Source organism: Typopeltis vanoorti, chromosome 10 (assembly GCF_054136105.1).
Source record: "Typopeltis vanoorti isolate ZY-2024b chromosome 10, IOZ_Tvanoo_1.0, whole genome shotgun sequence".
Classification (NCBI taxonomy): Eukaryota; Metazoa; Arthropoda; class Arachnida; order Uropygi; family Thelyphonidae; genus Typopeltis; species Typopeltis vanoorti.
In genome coordinates, this window is record NC_143558.1 from 32468636 (window position 1) to 32492776 (window position 24141).

Genomic DNA, 24141 nt, shown 5'->3' on the forward strand with positions numbered 1-24141 from the left:
TCACCGACATTGTATTTGGTGGAAGAAAAGTTATTTGTACATTTTCATTTAAATCACAAAGACCAGTCGGATGACTGGGTGCATTATCCAAGATCAATAAAATCTAATCCTTTTTCTCTGCAATAACGTTCTGTTGTAGGGCAAAAATAGTTCAATTCCTTCGGATATCTTAAAGCAGCCTCTTTATCTGCACTGGCAGATTCGCCAACAATACGAACATTGTGAATACCAGTTCATTGCTTAAAACGAAAAAACCACCCACGACTTGCCACAAAATTTTCACTAGTCTCCTCACCTTCGTTTTCTACATCATCAATAGTCTTCAAGTCATTGTAAAGACAATGCTTTGGCTTGAATTTCCATTTGACTAAGCAGAACTCGCTTTTGAGTTAGGTCTTCGACCCATATGGATAGTAGCCGCTCCATATTTACCATTCAAGTGCTTCTGGTTTTAGTCACTATTTTTGATAAATAAGAAGCCCTAGCCATACCTTGCGATTTGTATTGATCTTTTTTTTTTGATAAGTTTTCAAACAGATGACTCGTCCATTCCTATTTCACGGCCTATTTTAGCAAAGGATGCACAGTCTTCATGAAGATTTATTATATCGAGCTTTTGTTCTAAAGTGAGCCATTTATGTTTCTTGGTGACAGAATCACTTTCACGTTTTTTTTTGTTTTGTTTTTTTGCACTCATTATGTAGCTTTTTAAATGGTATTAAAATTTAATTATCGCAAATTCAACATTAAAGTACACACATGTCCACTGCTTACTCGTACTATACATAGCTTACATATTAAGACGTTGAATATAATGCCGCGTTTACATTCTCGCCGAGTCTAGGTACATACATATACAATGGGGAACCCCTGAAAAAATTGAAATATCGTATCGCATAACTTTAAAACTGCATAAAAATAAACCGCACAAAAAGAGACTTGACTGTGTAAAGGAAAAAAACCGAACATTTATGTATAAAAAAATAATTTTGTGTACTAATTTTTTAGGATTTAAAACCAAACTATAGTGAATCCAGACTATGTGAGGTATTGCTGTACTTGGATAAAGAATTAAACCAAGAATATAATTTCTTGGTATTTTTAATTTATAGTATAACCAAGTGGAAAAATTTCCAACATCTCTAATCCATAGTATTTTAATAATAAGGTGGGACACATTTTGGATACTCATATATGGAAATATGACTTCTGCATTACTTCAACCTTGGTATCTCTTCTAGGTCTGGCTCCCACTGATGAGACCTCAATAAAGGTCGAAACCGGTCTGGGTAAAGATATGAAATCATTAGCTTCTATATACAAGTTGCCCAGTCCTGAAATTACCTCAGGTGCAAACTTTGTTTGCTTACACTTGGATAAAGGATTAAACCAAGAATATAATTTCTTGGCATCTTTAATTTATAGGTACACATAAGGCAGAACCTGTACATCTGTGAGAGAGAGAGAGAGAGAGGGGGGGGGGTTTAAGTAGATCTGCAAGAGAGGAATCATTACTTACCACACTGCCCTATTCTGGATAGCTAGAAATTTTGGGTGGAATGAGGGATGAAAGTCTTTATTCCCGGGAAGATGATTTCTGCTATTCAGCCTGAGTAGGTGTTTGGGTCAAGAGAAGAGAAACAGCCATCAATCTCTCTATCAGAATAGAACAGAAACAAAAGCGACACTATCAGAATACGTGACAACTTCCTCTACAGTGGCGCACCCAGAGGGGGGGCCAAGGGGCCAGAGCACCCCCAAAGAAAGGAAAAAACACTAGAAAAATTTCCAAAAATCTTTTCCTAATTAAAATTCTTTTTTTTTATTTATGTTGTGTGCTACTTATGAATTAGCGATCACTGCAGATGCTCAGTTATAGGTCGTATGCGATGTGTAGGTGTGTATTCGCAAAACGTCTACTCAACTCGGCTCCCCGCCAAAGGTTAAATCCTGAGCGCTCGGCCCCCTCCAAGATTAAATCCTGAGTGCGCCACTGTTCCTCTATATAAAATATATTGTTTTGGTAGAGAAGGTTATCAGGTATTATGATAGAGAGATTGATGATCTGTGTTAGGTTGTTGCTAACAGCAAAATTTGTGACTGCAGAAAATCAATCTTTAGAGAAAGTTGAAGAGGTTAGAGTAGTTACTGGTTTGGGAAGTGCTAGCAAATGAAAGCGACAGGTTGTCATGGCAAAGAAATTTCAAGCCAAATCAAAGTGAGGGAGGGTCAAGGTTTTGTCATCTCTGATATGATTGTCAGTTCTGATGAATTCACACATGCTGCTCTTGTAGCAGAAGGAACAGTTTGATGCCTAGTTCAGGCAGTTGAGACAAAGAGTGGTTGTGGAAGTTTCTGGCTGGGATTCTGCTAGGAATAATAATTCCACTTAGATGACTGCAGTGGTGTTGCACATAATATATATTGCTATTAGGCCATGAATGTTGGTAAAGTTGATACAGAAACATTTTTTTAGGGGAGGGGAGATAAGAATTAATGTTGGTAGGTTTTTAACAATTTTGTTTTGGTAGGATTTTTGTTGCTTTTTATGGTTTACATTTTTTTTTTTTTTTGCATCCACATGGTTAGCCTAGTGGCTATGTGCTTTGCAACCATAAGCATGGGAAAAGAGTGTCCTAAGTTCAATTCTCGTCGCCGACATGAGGAGCTTAAGGATCTTTCTCGGACGTAGCCAAGTTAGCCGGTCTTGTGGACAGCAGGGTTTTTCTCCCCAGTTTATCTGGGGTTTTTTCGTCCGCAAGCAGGCAAACCGGCCCTGTGAACACATGCAGTTACAGCCATAGAATATACCAAGAGGCACAGGGCTAGTCACCTTACCCCTCGGAAGGGTATGACTTAGAAGGGCTTAAGTTAGCTCTGTAACAGGCCAGTAGGCCTGACATGTAGAAGGGAAAAGAAAATTTTTTTTACAAGAGAATTTTTATGATCCACAATAAAATCTTGTTTGGTTGAAAGGAAGAGATAATAAAGAATAGGAACCTGCAATGAGAGGTGACAGATTGCAAACATGTCATCCACAATGAGGGAATGAAGTCTCCTATCCATACATGACCTCAACAGTTCCCCTTTCTGCAACCACAATACTTGGTCTCCCTGCAGTCATGAACTGGCTAGGTAAGTGGCAACAGAATTTAGCACTAGATGATCCAGCTCAGGATGCATTATTATACAGTTCAATAATGTTGGTCTGTAGAGCTGTTTTCTGCTGTATCTTTGAATGGGGGAGGTCAGGTCCGCTGCAGTGTGATTGACATGTGCATGTCAGAAGGAGAGGGGGGGAAAAACAGAAAAAGGAGCCCTTACTATGGAGATCAAACACTGCTGCAAGCCCACTTCAGGCTTCCAGTATGTGTAGATTTTCTATAAACAGAAGAAGATAATGAACCATCAGGAAGGCATGTGACCAGTGTATTTAGGATGGGTAGACAGTCATTAGCTTCCTGCTCCATTGTGAAATGGATTTTAAGGGTTGGCTACTTAAATGCATTAAAAATGTATGTAATGTGTATGGACCATGTTGCCAAATAGCAAACATGTCAACAATATAGCTCAGCCAAACTACTGGTTTGAGAATGACTATTCATTGCTTGGTTCTCTAAAAGCTAAATCTGAATATTCTCTACAGATTTTCTAAATGTAGAAATTGGCTGGGGGGAGGGGGAGGGGACAAAGCTGTCCCATGTAGTTGTTTGTATATCTTCCCTTTCCATTTTCCCTTTCATTATGGACTAACAGACCATGCCTTAGATATTCCTTCACACAGGATCAAATGGAAGAAAACAGAAGTGGTGCTACACAGTCATAAATCAGCAGCAGCTTTAAACATTCCCCAAATTTCAATAAGTATGGCTGTATCGATTTACCAAAATCTGGGAAGCAGTCATTTTAAGATCAAATTAATCATTTTTTCTCTCTCTTTAACCAACAATATATGGCGCCAATTAGAACTTTAGTTACTTGTGTTGTCCATTCTTGCTGTTCATGTACTGCAACAAACTGTTTTTGTGCTTTGAAGATGCTGGATATAATACCAGTGGAATATCAGCACATAAGTTAAATAAATATTATTTTCTTATTATTCTTGTGTTGTGAATTAATACCATTAAATAAATTAACATTAAATTTGGAAAGGCAACTAGAGTAAATGAGTTTTGAGAAGAAATATTTAAATATGAGACCTTGATTAGGTCTCATATGGATTATTGTACACAGATTTGGTCACCTGGTTTTCATGGTGATGAGGATATATTGGAAAGGATCCAGGGAAGACTGAGGTCATTAAATGGTCTTTGGGATATGAGGACTGATTGTAGGAATGCAGTCTGCAAAGCCTTGTGAATAAGGAAGAGAGAGGGGATATGATCAAAATATTTAAGTTGGTAAATAGTTGTGACCAAGTTTACATGGAAGAAATTTTTCATAGAATGGGAGAAGGAGATAGAACAAGGAGGACATACTTGGAAGCTGTGTAAGGAGGATGTGATCAGGGGCATAAGGAGTAGGTGCTTTGCAAGGAGAGTGGTTGGCGAGGGGAATGCATTGCAATGACATTGCGATGCATGCAGATACATGAGTTTGAAGCACAATTTGATGGGCTTTGTGTGTAACAGTGTTTGCCTCCCAAAATGAGTCTTTTGACTCCATCAACATCTGGTGTTAATAATAATAATAATCTGTTGTAAAGTGAAAATCTGATTACGATAACCTCTATTTGACATCCAAGTGTCTCTTCCACAATTTTCTTAGCTTTTCCTCCAGTATGCTTCCACTAAATCTTACCCCTTTTTACAGATGAGAGCATTACTCCAATCATCTGAAATTTAACCTTCTAACCATACCCCACTGAATTATGCATTGTAGCCAAAACTTTCATACCTCCATATTTAAGCATTTCTGATTGAATACTGTCTACCCAGCTGACCTCCTACATTTTAGGCATTTGATATCGTTTTCTACCTCAAGTATTGATATGTTCTCCTGTTTGCATTACATTTGAGCATTTTCTACTTCTGTTCTGTCACTGCTTATTTTGTTTAACAGTCTTTTGAAGAAATTACTCCAGACATCTAGGATATCCTTATCTTCAGTTTTCATGTTACCTTTGATTCCATGTACAGTACTCTTTCCTCCATTTCTAAGATTTTTCAATAGCCTCCAAAACATTTTGCCACCTTCCTAATATTTATTTGCTGTGTCTTAAATAACTGACATTGAGTTTTATTAGGCCGTAATATTACATATGATTATACTGACTAGTTTCACTAACTATGCTAATGGCATCTTCTGCACACTCATTATTTTCTGAATTCTTACCAAAGTCCTCCCATGACTTTTGTTTAGCTACTTTTACACATAGCTTAGCTCTTACATTTTTCTCTGTATTCTTTTAGGGCATCTGCTAATTTATTTGCTAGGAGCTTTTGGCATGCTTTCTTCTTTCAGGACTGCTTCTTTATTCATAAATCTTTTCATTTTCTTTTTATCCAAATTCTGTTTAACTATTTTTATGTTTTAATTTTGCATGTTGTATTTATCTGTTATATTTTTGATGTTTCTATTGTTGTTTCACATGCACATGTCAATATTGATTGGATTACTGATATATATATTCTTACTTTTGTTACAGCTTTTACTTTTCCATATAGTTGAATTTAAACATCCTGATATTATAACATAGAACAAAAGCCTTTTGGCTTTTATTCCATTAGCCTTCATTTATTAGCTTTCATTTTATTTATTAGCCTTCAGGAATTGTTCTTTTACTCTATCCCGTGTTATATTTTCATTGTTCACAGTTATTCTGAGATATTTAAATTCTGAGATATTTAAATTTCATTACTGGTTCCAGTATTTTTTTCCATTTAATTCTAATTTACATCAGATTGGTTCTTTTGCAATTACCATTGTTTTTCATTTCTCTGTTGATATTTACATGTTAAAACCGCTGCATATTTGTTGGAGTTTGAATAATCATTTTTCAGAGATTATTTTTTTCTCTCTCAATCCTACCTGCCTCCACAGTGTGGAGACAGAGTAAAGGTGCAACGTATGCCGGTAGTGTAAACTAGCGGAAGGGCCATATCAACATGGCTGGCTAAAGCAGGGGGCATCAACAAGTATGGCTAGAAACCTGCTTGTATGATGTAAAAATTAAACACTCACAAAAACAATACAAGATGCAGCCGGACTGCCCAGACCAGTGGAGAGCAAAGAATAATGGAGAAGGCAAATGGAAACCAAACACATGAAGGATTGGAAGCTGGAACATTCGTTCCTTAATTCAAAACCATCTGGAGGCAAACTGGCTAATTAGTAACGAATGATATGGATTTTGCCACTCTGAATCCACAGCTGATCTAGCCTACATTATCCATCTTTGAACTCAAATCATTGAAAGGTTTGAAGAAACTCACATAGTTGCTATCAACATTTCTATCTCATCTTGATTTGGCATACAGGCCTGCTCAGAAAACTTTGTCTGCATACTACCCTTTGAAACTGGATCACATCTTCCTCTCTAGTTGCTCCCTACAATCACAGATGGTTCCTTCAGATTTTCCCCACCAAAGGGGGAAAATTGGCTTTCCCCCATTCTCTTCCAGTACATACATGACCTGTTCTCAGTGACTTCAAATCCTATCCATAGCTCTGCTGATGACAGATTCCATTCCTTTTATTTGTTTGACAAACCTTGTCATGTCCAATTATTTAGAAGACCAAAGATTAATCATAACCAATGTTCTAAATGCTAACTCTCTTTCCACCCTTCTGAAGCCACCATAAAATTTGGTGTACTTTACAGCCCAAGGCACTACATCTCACCTGCATAATTTCTAACATTGTATAAATCCCAAATTTGGCAAACCATAAATCAACAGGACACACATAATTTACAGACAAAAAATACTATTGGTAGTGGGCGTAGATGGCATTGTGTGTTAATCATGTTGGAGGCTTAATGGAATGTATACAGTACTCAGAAAGGATTAAAACTGATTTTCTTTTGTCATCAACTCTGGTTATTCTTGGAAGAACCAAATTTACAAACAGATAAAAGGAACCTGCCATGGGTTCCCCCCCCTCTTGCCAATTTTTATATGGAAAATTTTGAAAAATGAGCCATAGACTCAGCCCCTCACAAACCTAGTATCTGGCTAAGATACATAGATGATGTGTTCTTTATTTGGCCTCATGGCCCAGACACATTAGACTTCTTCCTCAGTCACCTCAACAGCCTACATCCAAGAATCCAGTTTACGATGGAAAAGGAAAATAACAATAGTTTACCCTTCCTAGACACCTTAGTTACACGCCTTCCTAATGGTACACTTTACTTCATTGTATACAAAAAACCTACACACACAGGCAGATACATTCATAAACTCTCCCACCACCATCCCACTTAACAATATGGCATTATTAAAATTCTAATCGAGAGAGTCCACAATCTTTGTTCCGGTGGAACCACCCTTTCAACCTAACTCAACCACATACACAACACCTTCCTCTCCAATGGCTACAGCAATTGCAGTATTAAAAAAATAATCAGTTCCTCCCCCATTCCCCAGCCATCTCTTCAGAAGGAGCTTGGAAATCCCATCATCATACCCTACATCTGTGGCACATCAGAAAAAATAGCCAAGACCTTAAAAAAGTACAACTTCCACATGGCATTTAAGCCCCACTTGTTACCCTAATCCGTTCTACCAAAGATCAGCTCCCTCCTCTCTCAATACCTGGAGTTTATAAAGCCCTGTTCCTGCAAGCTGACGTACTTTGAATAGACAGGTAGATCAGCAACCATCTGCCTAGAAGAACACAAAATACATCTTCAACAATGACTATGGTCAGTCTGCCCTGGCAGACCATGTTGTGGATACAACTCACAGGATCTCTTGAAAAAAAACCACCATGCTCCACCAAAGTAAATTCAAAAAAGAAAGACTATTTTTAGAATCTGCAGCAGCATCAGAAACCAACCAAATCTAAAAAAAAACGGTTGCATTAAACTTCCGAAAATTTGGGAAGCATTAATCATCAGAGATCCCACCTCACATTCTAGGCCACTTACAATCGCCCATAGAGGGCACACCACCTAGATAGGACTTTAGCGTCACCCACGTGTTTAGCTTGCGTATTGTGTTGTATTTGTATGTATGTTACATTAGATTTTTTGCAATCCCTAAAGATGTCTCAGTGACTGAGACAAAATATTGGAAGTATTAAAATCAGTTTTAATTCTTTCCGAGTGCTGTATACATTCCATTAAGCCTCCAACATGATGTCCTCAGCACTTAAACCTCAACACAGATTGTGTGTTAATGGTGAAAGTGTCATAGTATGTGGCAGAAGGATTAAATAGAGGAGATAGCGAGTTCGTTAGTGGAGTAATGTGCTCACTCACAATGAGTTCAAGGACTTTCTGGAGGTGTCACATAATAATAATATACTGCTCATACATTTGGAATGGTGCATCGAAATCCTCTCTAAGAATACTTGATAATATTCAGAAAAAGACAATCCAGCTAATTGATAATCCCTCACTCAAAGATCCACTCCAATACCTCTCTCTCATCAAAATGCAGTATCTAACTTATACTATTCTATAGATACTTTTATCAACAGTGTTTACATGAACTGGCATTAACTTTCCTTCAGTTTCTTCCATAACTATAAACTTCAGCTGTTCAAAAAACATGTCAACAGATTCTTTTTTCTTTTTACCCTTTTGCCCATACATGCCACTAATGTGCCAGAGGTCTTGCAACCTTTCATGTGGGAGTCAGACATTTATAAATATATACACACATAAAAAAAAATATATCAATATATCACATTTGAAATGTATTCACAGATTTTACACTTGGCAAGGCATTCCATCAGATACACACATACACTACTCTGAAAGCAAAAAACATGTTATTCATCTCTCGTGTTTCCTTATATAGCTTCCATAGATGGCCTCTCATTTGTCCTTCTCCCCCCCCCCACACACTCTGAATAGTCTGCTCTATATCAATCCAGTAGAAATCCCTCACTAACATATCACCCTTCTTTCTCTTATCTACCTAGCTCTGACGATTACACTCTAATCAGAAATCTGACAATTAATTTGACCAAATGTAGCTTGAACAACCATAATGGCCACATGGATAAAATATATCAAAAACTATGCTGTGTATCCATATTATTTTTCTTTAATATCCAAAGGTTATACTGACTTCAATGGACACTTTGCATCCTTGTAATTATGGACTATACATGTCCATTATTACATGGATCCATTATTACATTATCATGTATACTTCCATAATGGACATATATGAGGGTGGTCTGAAAAGTTCTCGGCCTAACAATGAAAAAACAAATTTATAATTTTAAAGTTATTTTTATTTTTCAACAAAATCTCCCTTAAGACTAATACGTTTATTCCAGTGATGCACCAGCGCCATTATCCCGTCCCTGTAGTGGTTCTCAGTAAAATCTGCAAAATACCCCTCTACAGCTGCAATCACCTCTTCATTCAAAGAAAAACACCGACAGCGAGGAAGAGTTTTAGTTTTGGGAAGAGACAGAAGTGAGAGGGAGCCAAATCTGGGGAATAGGGTAGATGTTCCAACAATTCATAGCGCAGATCCCTTAATTTTCCCATTCCCAAAATACTTTTGTGGGCAGGTGCATTGTCCTGATGAAAGATAATTTTTTGCTTCTGCAAACCAGATCTTTTCTCACAAACTTTTTCATCTAGTCTGGTTAAAAGATCGGAATAATATTCCCTGGTTATTGTTTTACCCTTTTCAAGATACTTAATAAACAAAATGGCTTTAGCATCCCAAAACACCGATGTCATGACCTTTCCTGCTGATGGAACTGACTTTGTCTTCTTTGGTTCTCAACTGGCTTCTGTCCACTGTTTTGACTGCTGTTTGGATTGTGGTGAGTAAAAGTGAATCCCAGTCTCATCTATAGTAATAAATCGATGCACAAAATCAGTTTTATTCTTGTTAAAACGCTCGAAGCACTGTTCAGAGATTTTCATGCGAGTGCGTTTTTAATTGGCACGGCACCCATCTTGTGCAAAGCTTTTTCGTATGCAATTCATCAAACAAAATATATCATATAAATTCTTTTGAAATGCCTATAATCTCAGCAATTTCATGCACTTTGACTCGCCGGTCATCCAATACCATATCGTGAACTTGATCAATGATTTCCGATGTTGTTACCCTTTTTTGGACGTCCTTCACGTGGATCATCTTCAAGGCTGGTACAGCCATGTTTAAACTTGGCAGCCCATTTCTTAATTGTTGAAAATGGAGAAGAGTGCCCATAAACTTTTATGAACTTTGAATGAATTTCTTTTAGCATTAAACCTTCTTTTACCAAGAATTTTATAACTGCATGATACTCAATTTTATCCATTTCAAGGGATGCAGACAACATTTTTGCTTCAGGCAACTGTATAAAACAAACTATTTGATAGAATGACTTGCAATTTCACATGGATACTTATGACAGATGTACCAACTTAGAAAAAAAAAATCTTGCCAATAGTGTTGCCATCTATGGTCGAGGCTGAGAACTTTTCAGACCACCCTCATATATGTCCATTATGGAAGTATACACGTCAAAGCCAGTGCAGTGGTTTAAGGCCTTGAAAAGCAAAATAATCACCTTTCTACTTTTACATGCTGATATCCCCCACCCTCATTATTTTTCATAATACAGTGCTCACTCAATTTTTTTTTGTGTCCCCTCAATTTCAGTGCTTTTTTTTTTTTTTTTTTACACTATGACTCTTTGGGTGTCAATATACACATATTTGCCTTCCAAATTCTGAAACCTTACACTTGACAACACTAAATATTATCACTTCACATCTGCCTATTGAAACAAACAAATAACAAAAAATCCTCCTAGAGACATCAGCTTCAACTCCCATAACTATCTCATCCAACTTATGAATCCAAATCCAACCTGTCTGTCTAAATTTAAATACCACTTGCAGTAAATACATCTATCTGCCCAAAATCAATGCAAAATTTAGATATACCATTGTATAATACATCTTACTTAGCCAGCACATCTATCAGTTTGTTGAAATATAGCGCACACAGAATTATTTTACTCTCCTTCCAGTTTTTGGGTACCTTCCCTGTTTCAAAGCTCATTAAGCTAGTCAAGTTAAGGATATCAGCATTATTTCTTAAAAACACAGCAGCATGTCATCAATTCTCCAACTTTATTAATACTGCTTTACTTATATACCTCACCTTTAGTCCCTCTGCTATCATTCCATCCTCATTCAAGCTCACAATGTAATCACTCTTCATAGTATGAAAGCCACTGAATACTTCAACCACATGGTTACCAGATTGCTATTTCCATTAATCATTCTTTCTTCATGGTTGCTGGAAGTGGTCCAGGAGTCTTGGTACCGTTGGATGCCGGGTTTGAGACATTAGTTTCATGTTACCAGCAATACCATCCACCCCTAACTGCTATCGCACATTTGTCAAACTAATCAAAACTGCAGCCAAAGTTTCTATTCCTAGAGGCTACAGAAAACAATACATCCCATGCTGGAGTAGGGATACCAAGGAACCTTTAGCCAAATATGAAAAAACTGAAGACCCAACTATTGCTAAGGAGCTCATAGCAATGCTCGACAAAAACAGAAAGGAAAGATGGATCTCAACCATCCATGAACTTGACTTCACCAAATCTAGCCAGAAAAGTTGGTCACTTCTGAGAAAATTAGGTGGGGCAAAACCAACAACATACAAACCACCAGAGATAACTCCTGATCAAATGGCTAATCATTTACTAGGAAAACCTTCAACATAACTCCAAGCTCTACCAGGAAAATAACTGAAGATGACCTCCAAGCTTCCTGAACTTGTACAGCCAGTTTCTCTTGAAGAGGTACAGGAAGCCTTAAAACTCATCAAGAATGGCAAGGCTGCAGGAGTGAATGATATCCTCCCCGAGTTCCTACAACATCTCGACCAACAAGGTCAAACATGGCTGGCTGCCCTTTTCTCAAAAATAATAAAACTGGAAAACTCTCAAAGCTATGGCAGGAAGTCAAAATAATTGCTGTGCCCAAACCAGGGAAAGATCCAAATAATGTCAAAAATTTACAACCTATCTCCTTGCTTTGACCTTCACCTTTAAGCTTTCCTTCACCTTTAAGCTCTTTGAATGAATTCTCCTTAAAAGAATTTCACCACTCAGCGAAAGAGCACTCCCAATTGAACAAGCTGGCTTCAGGCCGGGAAGACGATGCTGTGACCAGGTCCTGGCCCTGACAACACAGATTGAAGCAGGCTTCTGGAAGAAACTTAAATCCAGAGTCACTTTCATTGACCTAACATCAGCTTATGACACAGTCTGGATCAGTGGCCTCCTCCTAAAGCTAAGCAATATCATAAGGTGCAAAACAACTTTGCAGTTTTTTGAATCCATTCTCTTCAACAGAAAGATCTGGGTCCATATTGGTGGAAAAAAGAGCAGGCCCAAATTCCTCCATAACGGTCTTCCACAGGGCTCTGTGTTATCCCCTTTACTATTTAACATCTACATGTCTGACTTACCACATACCAGCTCAAGCAAATATATACATGGCGATGATCATTCTCTCTAACTTTCCATTAAATTCCTTTCCATCCAATAATCCAATCTCTCCAAAAGAAAAATCTGGGTCCATATTGGTGTAAAAAAGAGCAGGCCCAGATTCCTCCATAACGGTCTTCCACAGGGCTCTGTGTTATCCCCTTTACTATTTAATATCTACATGTCTGACTTACCACATACCAGCTCAAGCAAATATATATATATATATGCCGATGATCTCGCAATCCTGCACCAGTCTACCTCCTTTACCAACCTGGAAACACCCTTCAATACAGATCTGAACATCCTGGAGGTGTACTTCAAGCAGTAGTACCTGAAGCCAAATCCAACAGAAACTGTGTCCACAGCATTCCACCTGAACAATGCAGAGGCAAATCAACACCTCAACCTCTCTTTCTGTGGCAAAATGGTAGAACATGAGTCTCACCTGAAATACCTTAGAGTGAGCCTGGACAGAAGTCTAACATATAAAAGACACATCACCAACCACCTGTCCAACAAAATTAAAACGGGAAATAATATCATTTCACGGCTCGCTGGAACAACCTGGGGTTGTGACGCTGATGTCTTAAAGTCGTCTGCACTAGCCCTTGCATTCTCTGCAGCAGAATACTGTGGTGCCCGTGTCTGGGAAAGAAGTGTACACACCAACATTATAGACACCCAGCTAAACTCTACCATGCACACAATTAGTGGGACACTGAGAAGCATCCCTCTCCCCTGGCTGCCTGTCTTCTCTAACATTGCTCCACCAAATATACAAAGAAAACAAGTCTTGATTAACATATTCAATAAAGAAATGAGCAACCCACTCCTGCTCCTGCACCAGACTCTCATAAATCCACCATCTTTGCCTAAAATCAAGAAACCCTTTCTGGTCCATGGACAAACTCTCTTCAGCTGCCTTACCATCAACACCTGACATGTGGAGAGAACACTGGTCCAACAAATAAATCGTTTTCTGGTTGAAGAAAACGATTTATCCCTGTGCTCCACAGCCTAGTTTTGCCCTTCTTAGGAAGATTTGATCATTTATCAAACGATCAGAACTAACCAGGGCAGATGTGGCTACCTACTGCATAAATGGAGACTGTCAGATCCTTATTGTAACTGTTCACCTGTGGCCAGACAATCACTCATATTGTGAATGACTGCCCAAGGCACCAATTTCACGATGGTGGCATCCAGGACATCCACAAGGTAACAGATGAGACCCTGGATTGGCTTTCTGGTTTATACATTGACCTGTAGCTGCTTTTTGTCATAAGAATAAATAAAATTCTTCCTTCCACTTGCTATATATACAGTATGGTGCAAAACAAATAGTACTAAACTTCGACACCCATTTACTCCATAACTTATATTGTTATAGTTATTCAGTAGTTTTTTTTTTTTTTTTTTTGCACGCCATACTGTATATGGAGTGAAAAAAAATCCTAAAAGAACTCTCTTGAATAACTATCCCTAAATGTCAGTTCCCAGCTGTGAACTCACCAAACCTTCACATATCTGCACAATCTATCCTGATTTCCCAATTGAGGCACTGCATCTTACATGTCCATTCAATCTCCTCCCAATTATCCTGTCCATATTATATGCTAGTGCTCTCATCATTCTGACATATTACTACCTCTGCCAACTCTGCTCACCTATCTAATTTTTCAATAACTTCTTTCACTTTCGTACAGCTCCATCTATTCATTAAATGCAGTCTCTTATCGCATGACATTGCCGACATACCATTCATTATCTCCACCTGCGAGCTCAACACATCCATGTCACAGAAATGCACTGACCGCTTTTCCTACTACACTATTATTCAATATGCCCTTTATTATGATTATTATTGGAATTAACTCATAAAAGATTAGGGGAGCATCTCATTTTGCTTCATCTCTTGTTTAGGGAGCACTTCTATCATATATCATATCTGAAGGATTTCTGTGTTGTACCAATTTTTTTCTTCTATTTAATACTGGAGTACTCTAAGGAAGTGAGGGCACAATGAATTTTCTGTTATTCCCTAACTTGCCATAATAATGGGATAGCATATGCATTTCACATGTTCTTAAAGAAAGATGATTTTATGTCAGTTTAGAGGGTATGCATGTAAGCAAGCAACTGCAAAGTAAATCATACTTGCCAAAAATTTATATTCTTGTTTAATCCTTCATCTTCATGACTAGGCTATTTGTATACAGAGCCTGATGACTTCACATCAATGGTCTTAGTATCACACAGTGCAAAGAACAATTCTTAATGGATGTTCATAATACTACAGTATGTTTGAGTGTCTAAGTATAGATAGGAATCATACAAAAACTCAAGGAAACTATAACTTCAAAATATAATTAGTGAGGTTTAACATTAAAAACAGGGATGTTAGCATCCAAGAATGTGTTAGCAGAGCTAACCTCAGGTGGTATGGTCACTTAAACAGAATGGGATAGGAAAGATTAGCAAAACAAGTGTTCTTTGTCAGGTTGGCAGGAAAAAGACCCAGAGGAAGACCATGATATAAGTGGATTGATACAGTAAAAAGTGCCTTAGAAGACAGAAATATAAGATCTGATAATGTTGGAGTCTTGACAGGTAACAGATTGATTTGGAGGAAAATTGTAGATAGGAAGTTAGTGATGATGTAAGTCATTCATGTAGTACTATCATATCCTGTACACTCCTTGAGTGTGCATGTCAGGAATTTGATGATGAGGTTTAACTTTTTTTTATACTAATCTACTGTCTTAAAAAAAATAAACTCTTATGGTTTAAATTAGTAGGTGAAAATACTAAACTGCATATAAAGAATTACAGAAATTTGGCTTAAGTTGGATGTTCTTGATGAGTTACACAAGGAGAATAATAATCAGGAGAAAATCAGAAAAGAGGAGAAGTATTATTACTCATAAGAAGGACAGAGTATAAATTTTGAAATTAATGAATCATTAAATCATGTATAAGAGTTGAATCTGAAATAGTGTGATGTAATAGGGAATTTAGTGATAGTACAATGAGCCGGTTATTCAATGAGTTAGGTAAATGTAATATATTAATAATAGATGATTTTAATATTAGTGATACTGACTGAGTAAATGATAAACTACATTAACAGATAAAGTAACAATTTTAAAAAAGTATTTTTTCTGAAGAGTTAACTCACATTGGCTTTCAAAGCAAAATGTACATAAACCACTGGTGATATTAGTCTTAAATTTAACATTAGCATCAGATGAAGAAAAAAAAATGAGTCATATCTGCTACCTAAGAGCTGCTGTGCTATAGTGACCACTAAATCCTGGCTTTAATGTACAAGATCTTGTAAACAATTAAATACTTTTCAATAATCTGTGATAACAGTTTCAATAACCTGGATAACAGTACCAGAAAGACTCCAGTTCACTATTACAAGTAACAAAGGCTCTATTTCCTGTTTTCATGCGAGAAACTTTGACCTTCATGACTACACAATGAGCCATATGTTTACAGTGTTACTTGGACAATCCTCTTCACTTAACAAAACAAGCAGGGAAAACATGCAATTAGTAGATAATACATCTGTCATGACAAAACTATTTAAAAAACAAACAAAATAACCAATCATGTCTAACCTAGAATCTTATCTTTTTTGACCTCCTGTGACTTAACATTTCTTGGCCACATTTTGTTTCATTCATCTGCTGCCTCTACCATTCTCCCGAATCTGAAAATCATTCTGATCTTTTTGACTTCCTATCTTTAAAGCTCAATTTCATACAATCAAAATTTCCAAACAGCAAAATCATCTTTCTTGGTGATTTCAATGTCCATAATTCTAATTTCACTGCACCTCTTTGCAATTCAGACTACGATCCTATTCAAGTTTCTCTCTGGTGGAAAATCCTTCAGCCATTCACCTCATGTTCTGGCATTACAACAATGCCAAATGGGAGGACTTGCATGACTTTTACTCCTCTTTTTCAAAGCCAGACTACTGTTTTCATTCTTCAGATTCAGATACCTGTTGTGATCTTGTTACAGAAATAATCCATATTGGAATGGAAACTCATTCTGCTCAAATTACCCAAACAATATCTGAACTATTGTTCTCCAAAAAGAAAAGCAAACAGCCTTTCACAAGTGGCTTGAGACCAAAACACCAGCTTCATTCATAGCCTACAGTTGCCTGCAATATTTATAAAACCACCATTAAAAGGGGAAAAGTTTAAATTCAACAAAGAAAAATGTAGAAAACTCGCTACTTATGCCACTGGCAGTCGTGCCTTCTGGACCTTCATCTGGCACAGATGAAGCTTTTCTTCATCTGTGCTTCCTCCTTTATCTCACCTAACAGTAGCATTTTAACATCACTTAAAGACAAGGTTGATGCCTTAGGTTCATTCTTCTCTTCCAACTCCTACATAAATGACCATGTCAAAAGTCCTTCTTTGCTTTAACATTGCATCTGTGACCTTCTGCTACAAGAAAGACATCAGAAGAATCTACAATAACTTGGATACTACAAAAGCAGCCAGTCCTGATTTCATTCCATCCATTGTGCTCCTGAACTAACACCTATTCACTAAACTGTACTCAGCTGGCATCCACCCTTGCTTATATACAACCAGTTGCCAAAAAAGGAAATAAAATGTTTACCATCAAGCTATTGACTTATTGCTCTTATATCAGTTTTGCCTAAAGTAATGGAGAAGGTTATCAGCAATCAGCTTCATCAACACCTTAAGAACTACTATCTAATTAGTAATCACCAGTATGGATTTCGCCACTCCAGATGCAGAGGAGATCTCCTGGCCAAAGTCACAATTTGTATCCATTACATGGAAAGGTTTAGAGAAACCTGTGCTGTTGCTCTTGACATCTCCAAGGCTTTTGATAGGATCTGACAGTGAGGGCTTCTCAACAAGTTACCATAAGTTACTAGTTGGCATGCACATTTGACATACTATATGGTTTTGCACATGTAAGAGAAAAATAAATATAATTTATTACTCCTATATACCTCACTCAATATATCATGAGCTTCTATCATGGAGAAGACAGAAAAACTGGTAACAATATTTAAATTCCGAGTCATACAATACAGCATGCATATAATATCATGTCTTGATTGCAGCTTTCCAGTAGGAGAAACAATTAGGGTTCAGAGAAGTGGGAATATATATATAATTAATTTAAAAATAGTAAATAAATAAAAATATAAAATAAATTATAAACAATTAACATCAATCACTTCCCAAAACTTAGAAATAGGTATAGTCTGTCCAATTATGATTAGGATGGTGGCATAGGGCTTCACATGATTCAAAAAATACACAAATCCGAACCTAATCCAGTGTTGCATCTTGGTATGATTCCAGTGAACTCTATGTCTAGTGTTGATGGCATGAGAAACAAAGCCTGAACGTTCAGAATTCAAAAACCTGATATAATCATGATGTTCTTCAATTCTAACAGTATAGAACAGCAAGTCAGTCCAAAGTAGCAAAGATGACAAGAATAGAGTATTTGATGAACACTAAGTATGGATAAAGGTGATTATTATTATTATTATTTCGGGCAACTCCAGGAGTCCTTACTCTCATCGAGGGAGGCCCTAAACATCATGTCCACACAACTATGCGATTACATTCTCACAGTATCTATCATACCTTGCCTTGAACTCGTTCACCGTCATAGCACCCACAACAGACTCTGGCAGCTTATTCCACTCATTTACCACTCTAAAAGTAAAGAACCCAGCTCTAACACCCCTGCTAACCACACTCTTGCCCAGCTTCCATAGGTGTCCCCTAGTTCTCCCACCACCAGTCCTGATCTCAAAAATATCCTCTGAATTAATCCTATAGAATCCCTTTAGCAATTTGAATGTCTCAATCATATCTCCCCTCCTCTGCCTATCAACTAGTTTCTGCAACCCACAAATCTTCAACCTGTTCTCATATGGTTCATTCCATAGACCTGTTATCATCTTAGTCACTCGCCTCTGGATCCTCTCCACCTCCTCCCCATCAAAAAGGAATCGAGGTGACCAAATCTGGGCACAGTAGTTGAGATGAGGTCTTATCAAGGCTCGGTACAGAGGTACAATAACTTGCTTGTCTCTGCTCGTCTAAGTATTTTTCAACAACCAAGTGAGTTGATGAGCTGATTTAGCTACTTTTGCAATGTGCCCCCTAAACTTCATCTCCCTATCCAAAAACACTCCCAAGTCCCTGGCCTCATCAATCTCCTGGAGTACAGTTCCACCAATGTGGTATACTGCTGCTAATCTTTTCACCCCAAAATGCATAACCTTACATTCTGTCACATTAAATTGACATCCATTCTCCTTAGCCCAGAACTCCAATCTATCTAAGTCATCCTGCAAGACTTTGACATCTTCTGCATTCACTATTGCCCTACCCAACTTTGCATCATCAGCGAACAAATGAATTATTCCACTTAGATCCCTCCCTATATCGTTAATGAACAGATTAAACAGCAGTGGTCCAAGAACAGAACCCTGCGGCACACCACTAGTCACAGGCCGTCTTTTGGACTCTACTCCTGAATAAACTACTCTTTGATATCTCTCCATCAACCAACCACCTATCCATCTCACCAACCCTATATCCATTCCCATATGTTGTAGTTTACGGATTAGTATTCCATGTGGTATCCTGTCAAACGCCTTTGCCAGGTCCAACAGTATCACTGTAAACCCATTTCCCTTATCCAGTTCAGCCGTCACCTTGTTATAAAACTTGAGCAAGTTACTGAAGCATGATCTACCCTTCACAAAGCCATGCTGTCCCCTGTACAGTATCTCATTTTCATCAATCCATTCCTGTATTTTTCCCTTGACTACTTTCTCCAAGACCTTGACAACGACTCCTGATATGCTGATCGGTCGGTAATTTGCAACCGTAGTCTTGGATCCTCCTTTATGCAGTGAAACTATTTTCCCCTCTTTCCACACCTTCGGGACTAAACCAGACCTGAGACTCAGATTAAACATGGTCAAGGGCACTGATAATTCCTTAGCCGCTTCACGCAAGACCCGTGCCAGTATACCATCCAATCCCACAGATGTATTCACATTAAGGTTCTGTAATAGACTAGTGACCTCCACTTCATTCATCACTATTCCTGTATAAACTAATGGTTCCTTCATTTTTTCAATGTCACCACCTGGATGATATGCTTTTGCAAAGTGCGTGCTCAGTAACTCCACTATATCGACTGATTCAGTGACCTCCTTACCATCGTCATTCCTTAAAATCATTTTGCCGTGTACAGTTTTTTTCTTGCTTGCAACATATTGAAAGAACTGTTTGGGATTCTCTTTTGCTTGCAAAGCTAGTTTCCTTTCATAATCCGCTTTTGCTTTTTTTACCACACTCGTTACCTTTCTGGCCTGCACTTTATACCGTTCGTGTGCCTGCAGGTCACCCCTTTCTTTAAATTCCCTCCACAGTTGTGGAGGGAATTTAATGTGATAATGTATCTTTGATAGGTGATAAGAAAGATGACAACTTCCGGGCTGATTAGAAGGTGGTGCACATATTATATCTGTGAAGGGGTCTTCGCTATTTGTTCAGATACTCCCTTAAGGTAGGGTAAGCCTTTTACCATCAGATTGCAGTCTGAAAGAGTGATGACAATTATCAAATATTTTCTGCATCAAGGTCTCACTGAATCTGTTAAGCAACAGAGTAAGTTTTATTTTATTTAGTTCTCCTAATAGAAGAGACTCAGAACAAACTGCGTGTGCTCTGTATACAAGGCTTTTCATATTAATTTTTTGTGAAGGATGATGTGAAGATGTGTGGATATCAGACTGTAATACATCATAACTATGCTGGTAATACTGAATTTTCTGTTTACAGGAAGCTCCTTTACACAGAAGGGAGAACACAGAAGCTCATGACATACTGAGCAAAATATATAGGGGTAATATATTCAGTTTTCTCTTACATGTGCAAGGCTACTATTAAAAAAATATAAAAATATAAAAAAAAATATTATCATCATCTGGACTGCCTTCATCCTTGTGTAAATGGATCACCAGTTTTCTTTCAAATCGATCCCTACATGTAATGGTGGATGGTGTTCTCTCCTCTGACTTTCCCTTCAATGCCAGTGTCTCTCAGGGCTCTGTCATTTCACTCACCCTCTTCCTGATTTATATAAATGATCTGTTCTCATTTACTGCAAATATCCTTTTACAGTCAAACTACATAGTCAAACTACTTGAGGGTTTCAGGTGATACACCTTCGATGTTGAAAAATATTGGTATTCTGATGAAAAAACCAATTTCAGTAATTTCAGTTTATTAAATTAATTGTATAATATGAATTCATAGATTGTATATCAATGTCCTATTAAATAAATAGCCTAATATGATATGTATAAGTCACCATCTATGATTATGTAGTTAAATTTATAATGCATGTATGCAAGTGGCACATCAACGATGTCAAGATTTAAAAAAAAAAGATGTTTGACACACCTGGGTAAAAAGGTTCGCCATCACTGTCCTATTACTTTTCTGTGAAAAAAAGCTTTTTGAACTGTGATCTATGACAACTTTGAATATGCTCACAAAAAAAAAAGAAAAAAAGTAAGATATCATCAATAATCATCAACCTAATGTTTTTCTTCTAAAAGAATTTGGAGAAAATTTTCAAAGGTTTCCACACAGCAATTCCATAATTACTTCTAATAATAAAGATGTTCAATATTTTTACCCATTTAATTAACAAATATTTTGTTGATTAATATCTGGCTCTACAAAAATAAACTACTTTTTTTTTTTGTTACTGGAAAATTTATGTTGCTCAATAAGAACTTTTGATTCCAAGCAAATAATGTATATCATATGTAGCAACTAACAGAAGAAAACATAAAATTTAGAAATTCTGACCAATAATGAAGAAATAACTAATCTATAAGAGAACTCAAAAATTATTTGAATAGTACAAGAGTCATTTTCCATAGTCCATATTTCTTAATCTGTTTCCTAATTTTTCTAAAGTAGATAAGCAAAATATCACTTAAACACTAAATGAAACATCAGTAACAACATTCTAAACATGTACATTTAAACAGGAACACCACTTATAAATTAATGAGTGAAATTCAGCTGTTTATTGATTTGCAATGAAATGTATAGAAATTATTGCAAAATTATCATTTACTAAGTTTTTTCGTATGTACATTTGAAAAAGTTGACTGATTTAAGTATTCAACTTCTTGAAAATGAAGCATTTACAGGAAGATGAACACTTTCAAAGCATTTCCAAAGATTATATTTTGAGCAGAATTACCTGGGGCTGCCTAAAAATTCCCATAAATTAAACAAGATAAATCAAATGTCTGATTCATAATCATATGCGATGTGTTTTTAACATGAACGATATTTTTCTAATGATATGCTTTTTGAAAAATATGTGTAAAGCATTACCTGCACTTATTGCAATTATGAAGTGAATGCCTATATATATATATATATATGTGTGTGTGTGTGTGTGTATATGTGTGTGTGCACAAGTTTCTTATAACAGATATTATAAATACTTTTTATTATATGAAAGACTGGAAACCACTTTGCCGTTTCTGAAAGCAAAAAAAATTATACAAAGAACCAGCAGCCCAAGTAATGCAACATTTTATCACTATTACAGGAAATAAAAACATAGTTTTTCATTAAACTTGAAACTATTATGAATTTATACATATATCACATCTTACAATTACTTATATGCTATTTAATATGAACCATAGTTTACTAATCTCTATCCAAATACAAAATAGTATGCAAGGGAAAATGTAGTGCTGTAAAAGAAAATCCTGTATAACTACTAATTGAAATTAGTTTAAAATACTTTACTAAACCAAGATTTCTATTACACTAGAAATCTCAAACTGATAGCATATTATCTTAATTCAGAATTTGCATGATGCATGGAAGTCAGGTGTGCATGACTGTCACAAGCCAAAATGAAAATGTTAGCAACAGAACTTACATTAGCTTTGTGATGAAATGTAAATACCATGTGAGTTATCTATATACCATTTATAAAATGCATTTATTTATTAAAAATAGCATATGTCAACCAAGTAAACAGAATCCATTTTTGTGTATATGTAATACAGAACGAGAATCTAAAGACTAAACTCTGAACGTTAAATTTAACCACAGAACCTTACCTTTCGAAACATCTATCTACATTGTCAGACATTAAAAGTAGCATGCAAAGTTGTTCCAAAGCAATCAGCTGCATATCTCTCTCATCTCCTTGACCCATGTTTAACCATTCTAAAAGAGTCTCAGGGTCAACTTCCGCCATATTTATTAATGATCACAGAAATCGAAGTTGTAAAATGATCGTCACAACACACACCAGAACATAAAGAGTATTATCATTCGTTATACAGCAGTTTGCTGGCGCAGAAATACTGAGAAAATCACAAATCCCAATAAAAATTACACATCCATAATAGTCAGGAAAGCGACATATTCCAAGCATCAAATTGCTACCTAGTCTGAAAACTGCTTCCCCTTAAAGCGGAAGGTTGTAATAATTTTCACATTTACAACAGAAACAGCTCATATTATAAATTCATGTATAAGTTAAAGACTTTTATCAACGAGATACTACATAAAAACGTGCACATCACGCAAGGCAAATAAAGCTTTTACTTGTTACACTACACTTTATATCACTTAATACGTATCCCATCTTTCAAATTACTTGTTTACACAACTTTCTTCATCTTTATACACAAAACAGGGAAGTATATTTCTACAGCGAACATAAACGGTTATTTTTACAAAATCGGTAATGATTCTCATGATGATTAATAAATAATAATAATAATAAACCACTTTTCTACATCTCTTCCTCAGCTGCATAAGCCCTCTCTTGATACGTAGGCCTAAACTCATTAAACTGCGGGAATCCTATTGAATAAAACATATGATAACGAGAGTATATTAAATGGCATCTCCTTGAGTTCAAGAAAGATCTGTTAAGCGAAATGACGAAGTGGAGTGTCCATTTCCATATTCTGTTGCGAAATATTTTTCCTACATATGAAATAAAGTTCAAAACTTCTATACTAAATCTTAAAGCAAGTATTATTATTCACTCTATTCATGATTTTTTAAAAAGTGAATTAGAATTATCAAAATTTAAATACAAATGCAGCTGTAGGTTTGGATAGAATATAAGCTCGGGTAATACGTGAATGTGCAAAAGAATTGTCAATACTTCTTACTTCGCTGTTTAACTTAAATCTAAGCTCTGGTAAGAAGTGGATGGAAGGTAAAATAGTTCCTACATATGAAATGCATAAAGAAGGCTCTAAGACTGAGATCGAAAATTACAGATCAATCATCATCTGGGGAGTGGTGTTAAAAATATTAGAAAAGTTGGTTAAAAACAGAAGCCAGAAATGGATAGATAAGAATATGCTATTCTATGGGAAAGAACAAAGTTTTG

At 36.6% G+C, this 24141-nt stretch overlaps 1 protein-coding gene across 9 annotated transcripts in view; it reads right to left on the bottom strand.

Moving 5' to 3' along the window:
- Ufd4 (ubiquitin fusion-degradation 4-like) overlaps positions 1-23554 on the bottom strand; it is an 831523-nt gene extending 807969 nt beyond the window's left edge. For 7 of the 9 annotated variants that reach the window (XM_090399614.1, XM_090399612.1, XM_090399618.1 and 4 more), the window contains exon 1: positions 22847-23554. In XM_090399614.1, the coding sequence (XP_090255740.1) occupies positions 22847-22986 (140 nt within the window). In that variant the 5' untranslated portion in view covers positions 22987-23554. The remainder of the gene's footprint in view (positions 1-22846) is intronic. The other 2 variants (XM_090399619.1, XM_090399616.1) reach the window with 1 other exon arrangement.
- Between the last annotated feature and the right edge of the window lie 587 nt (positions 23555-24141).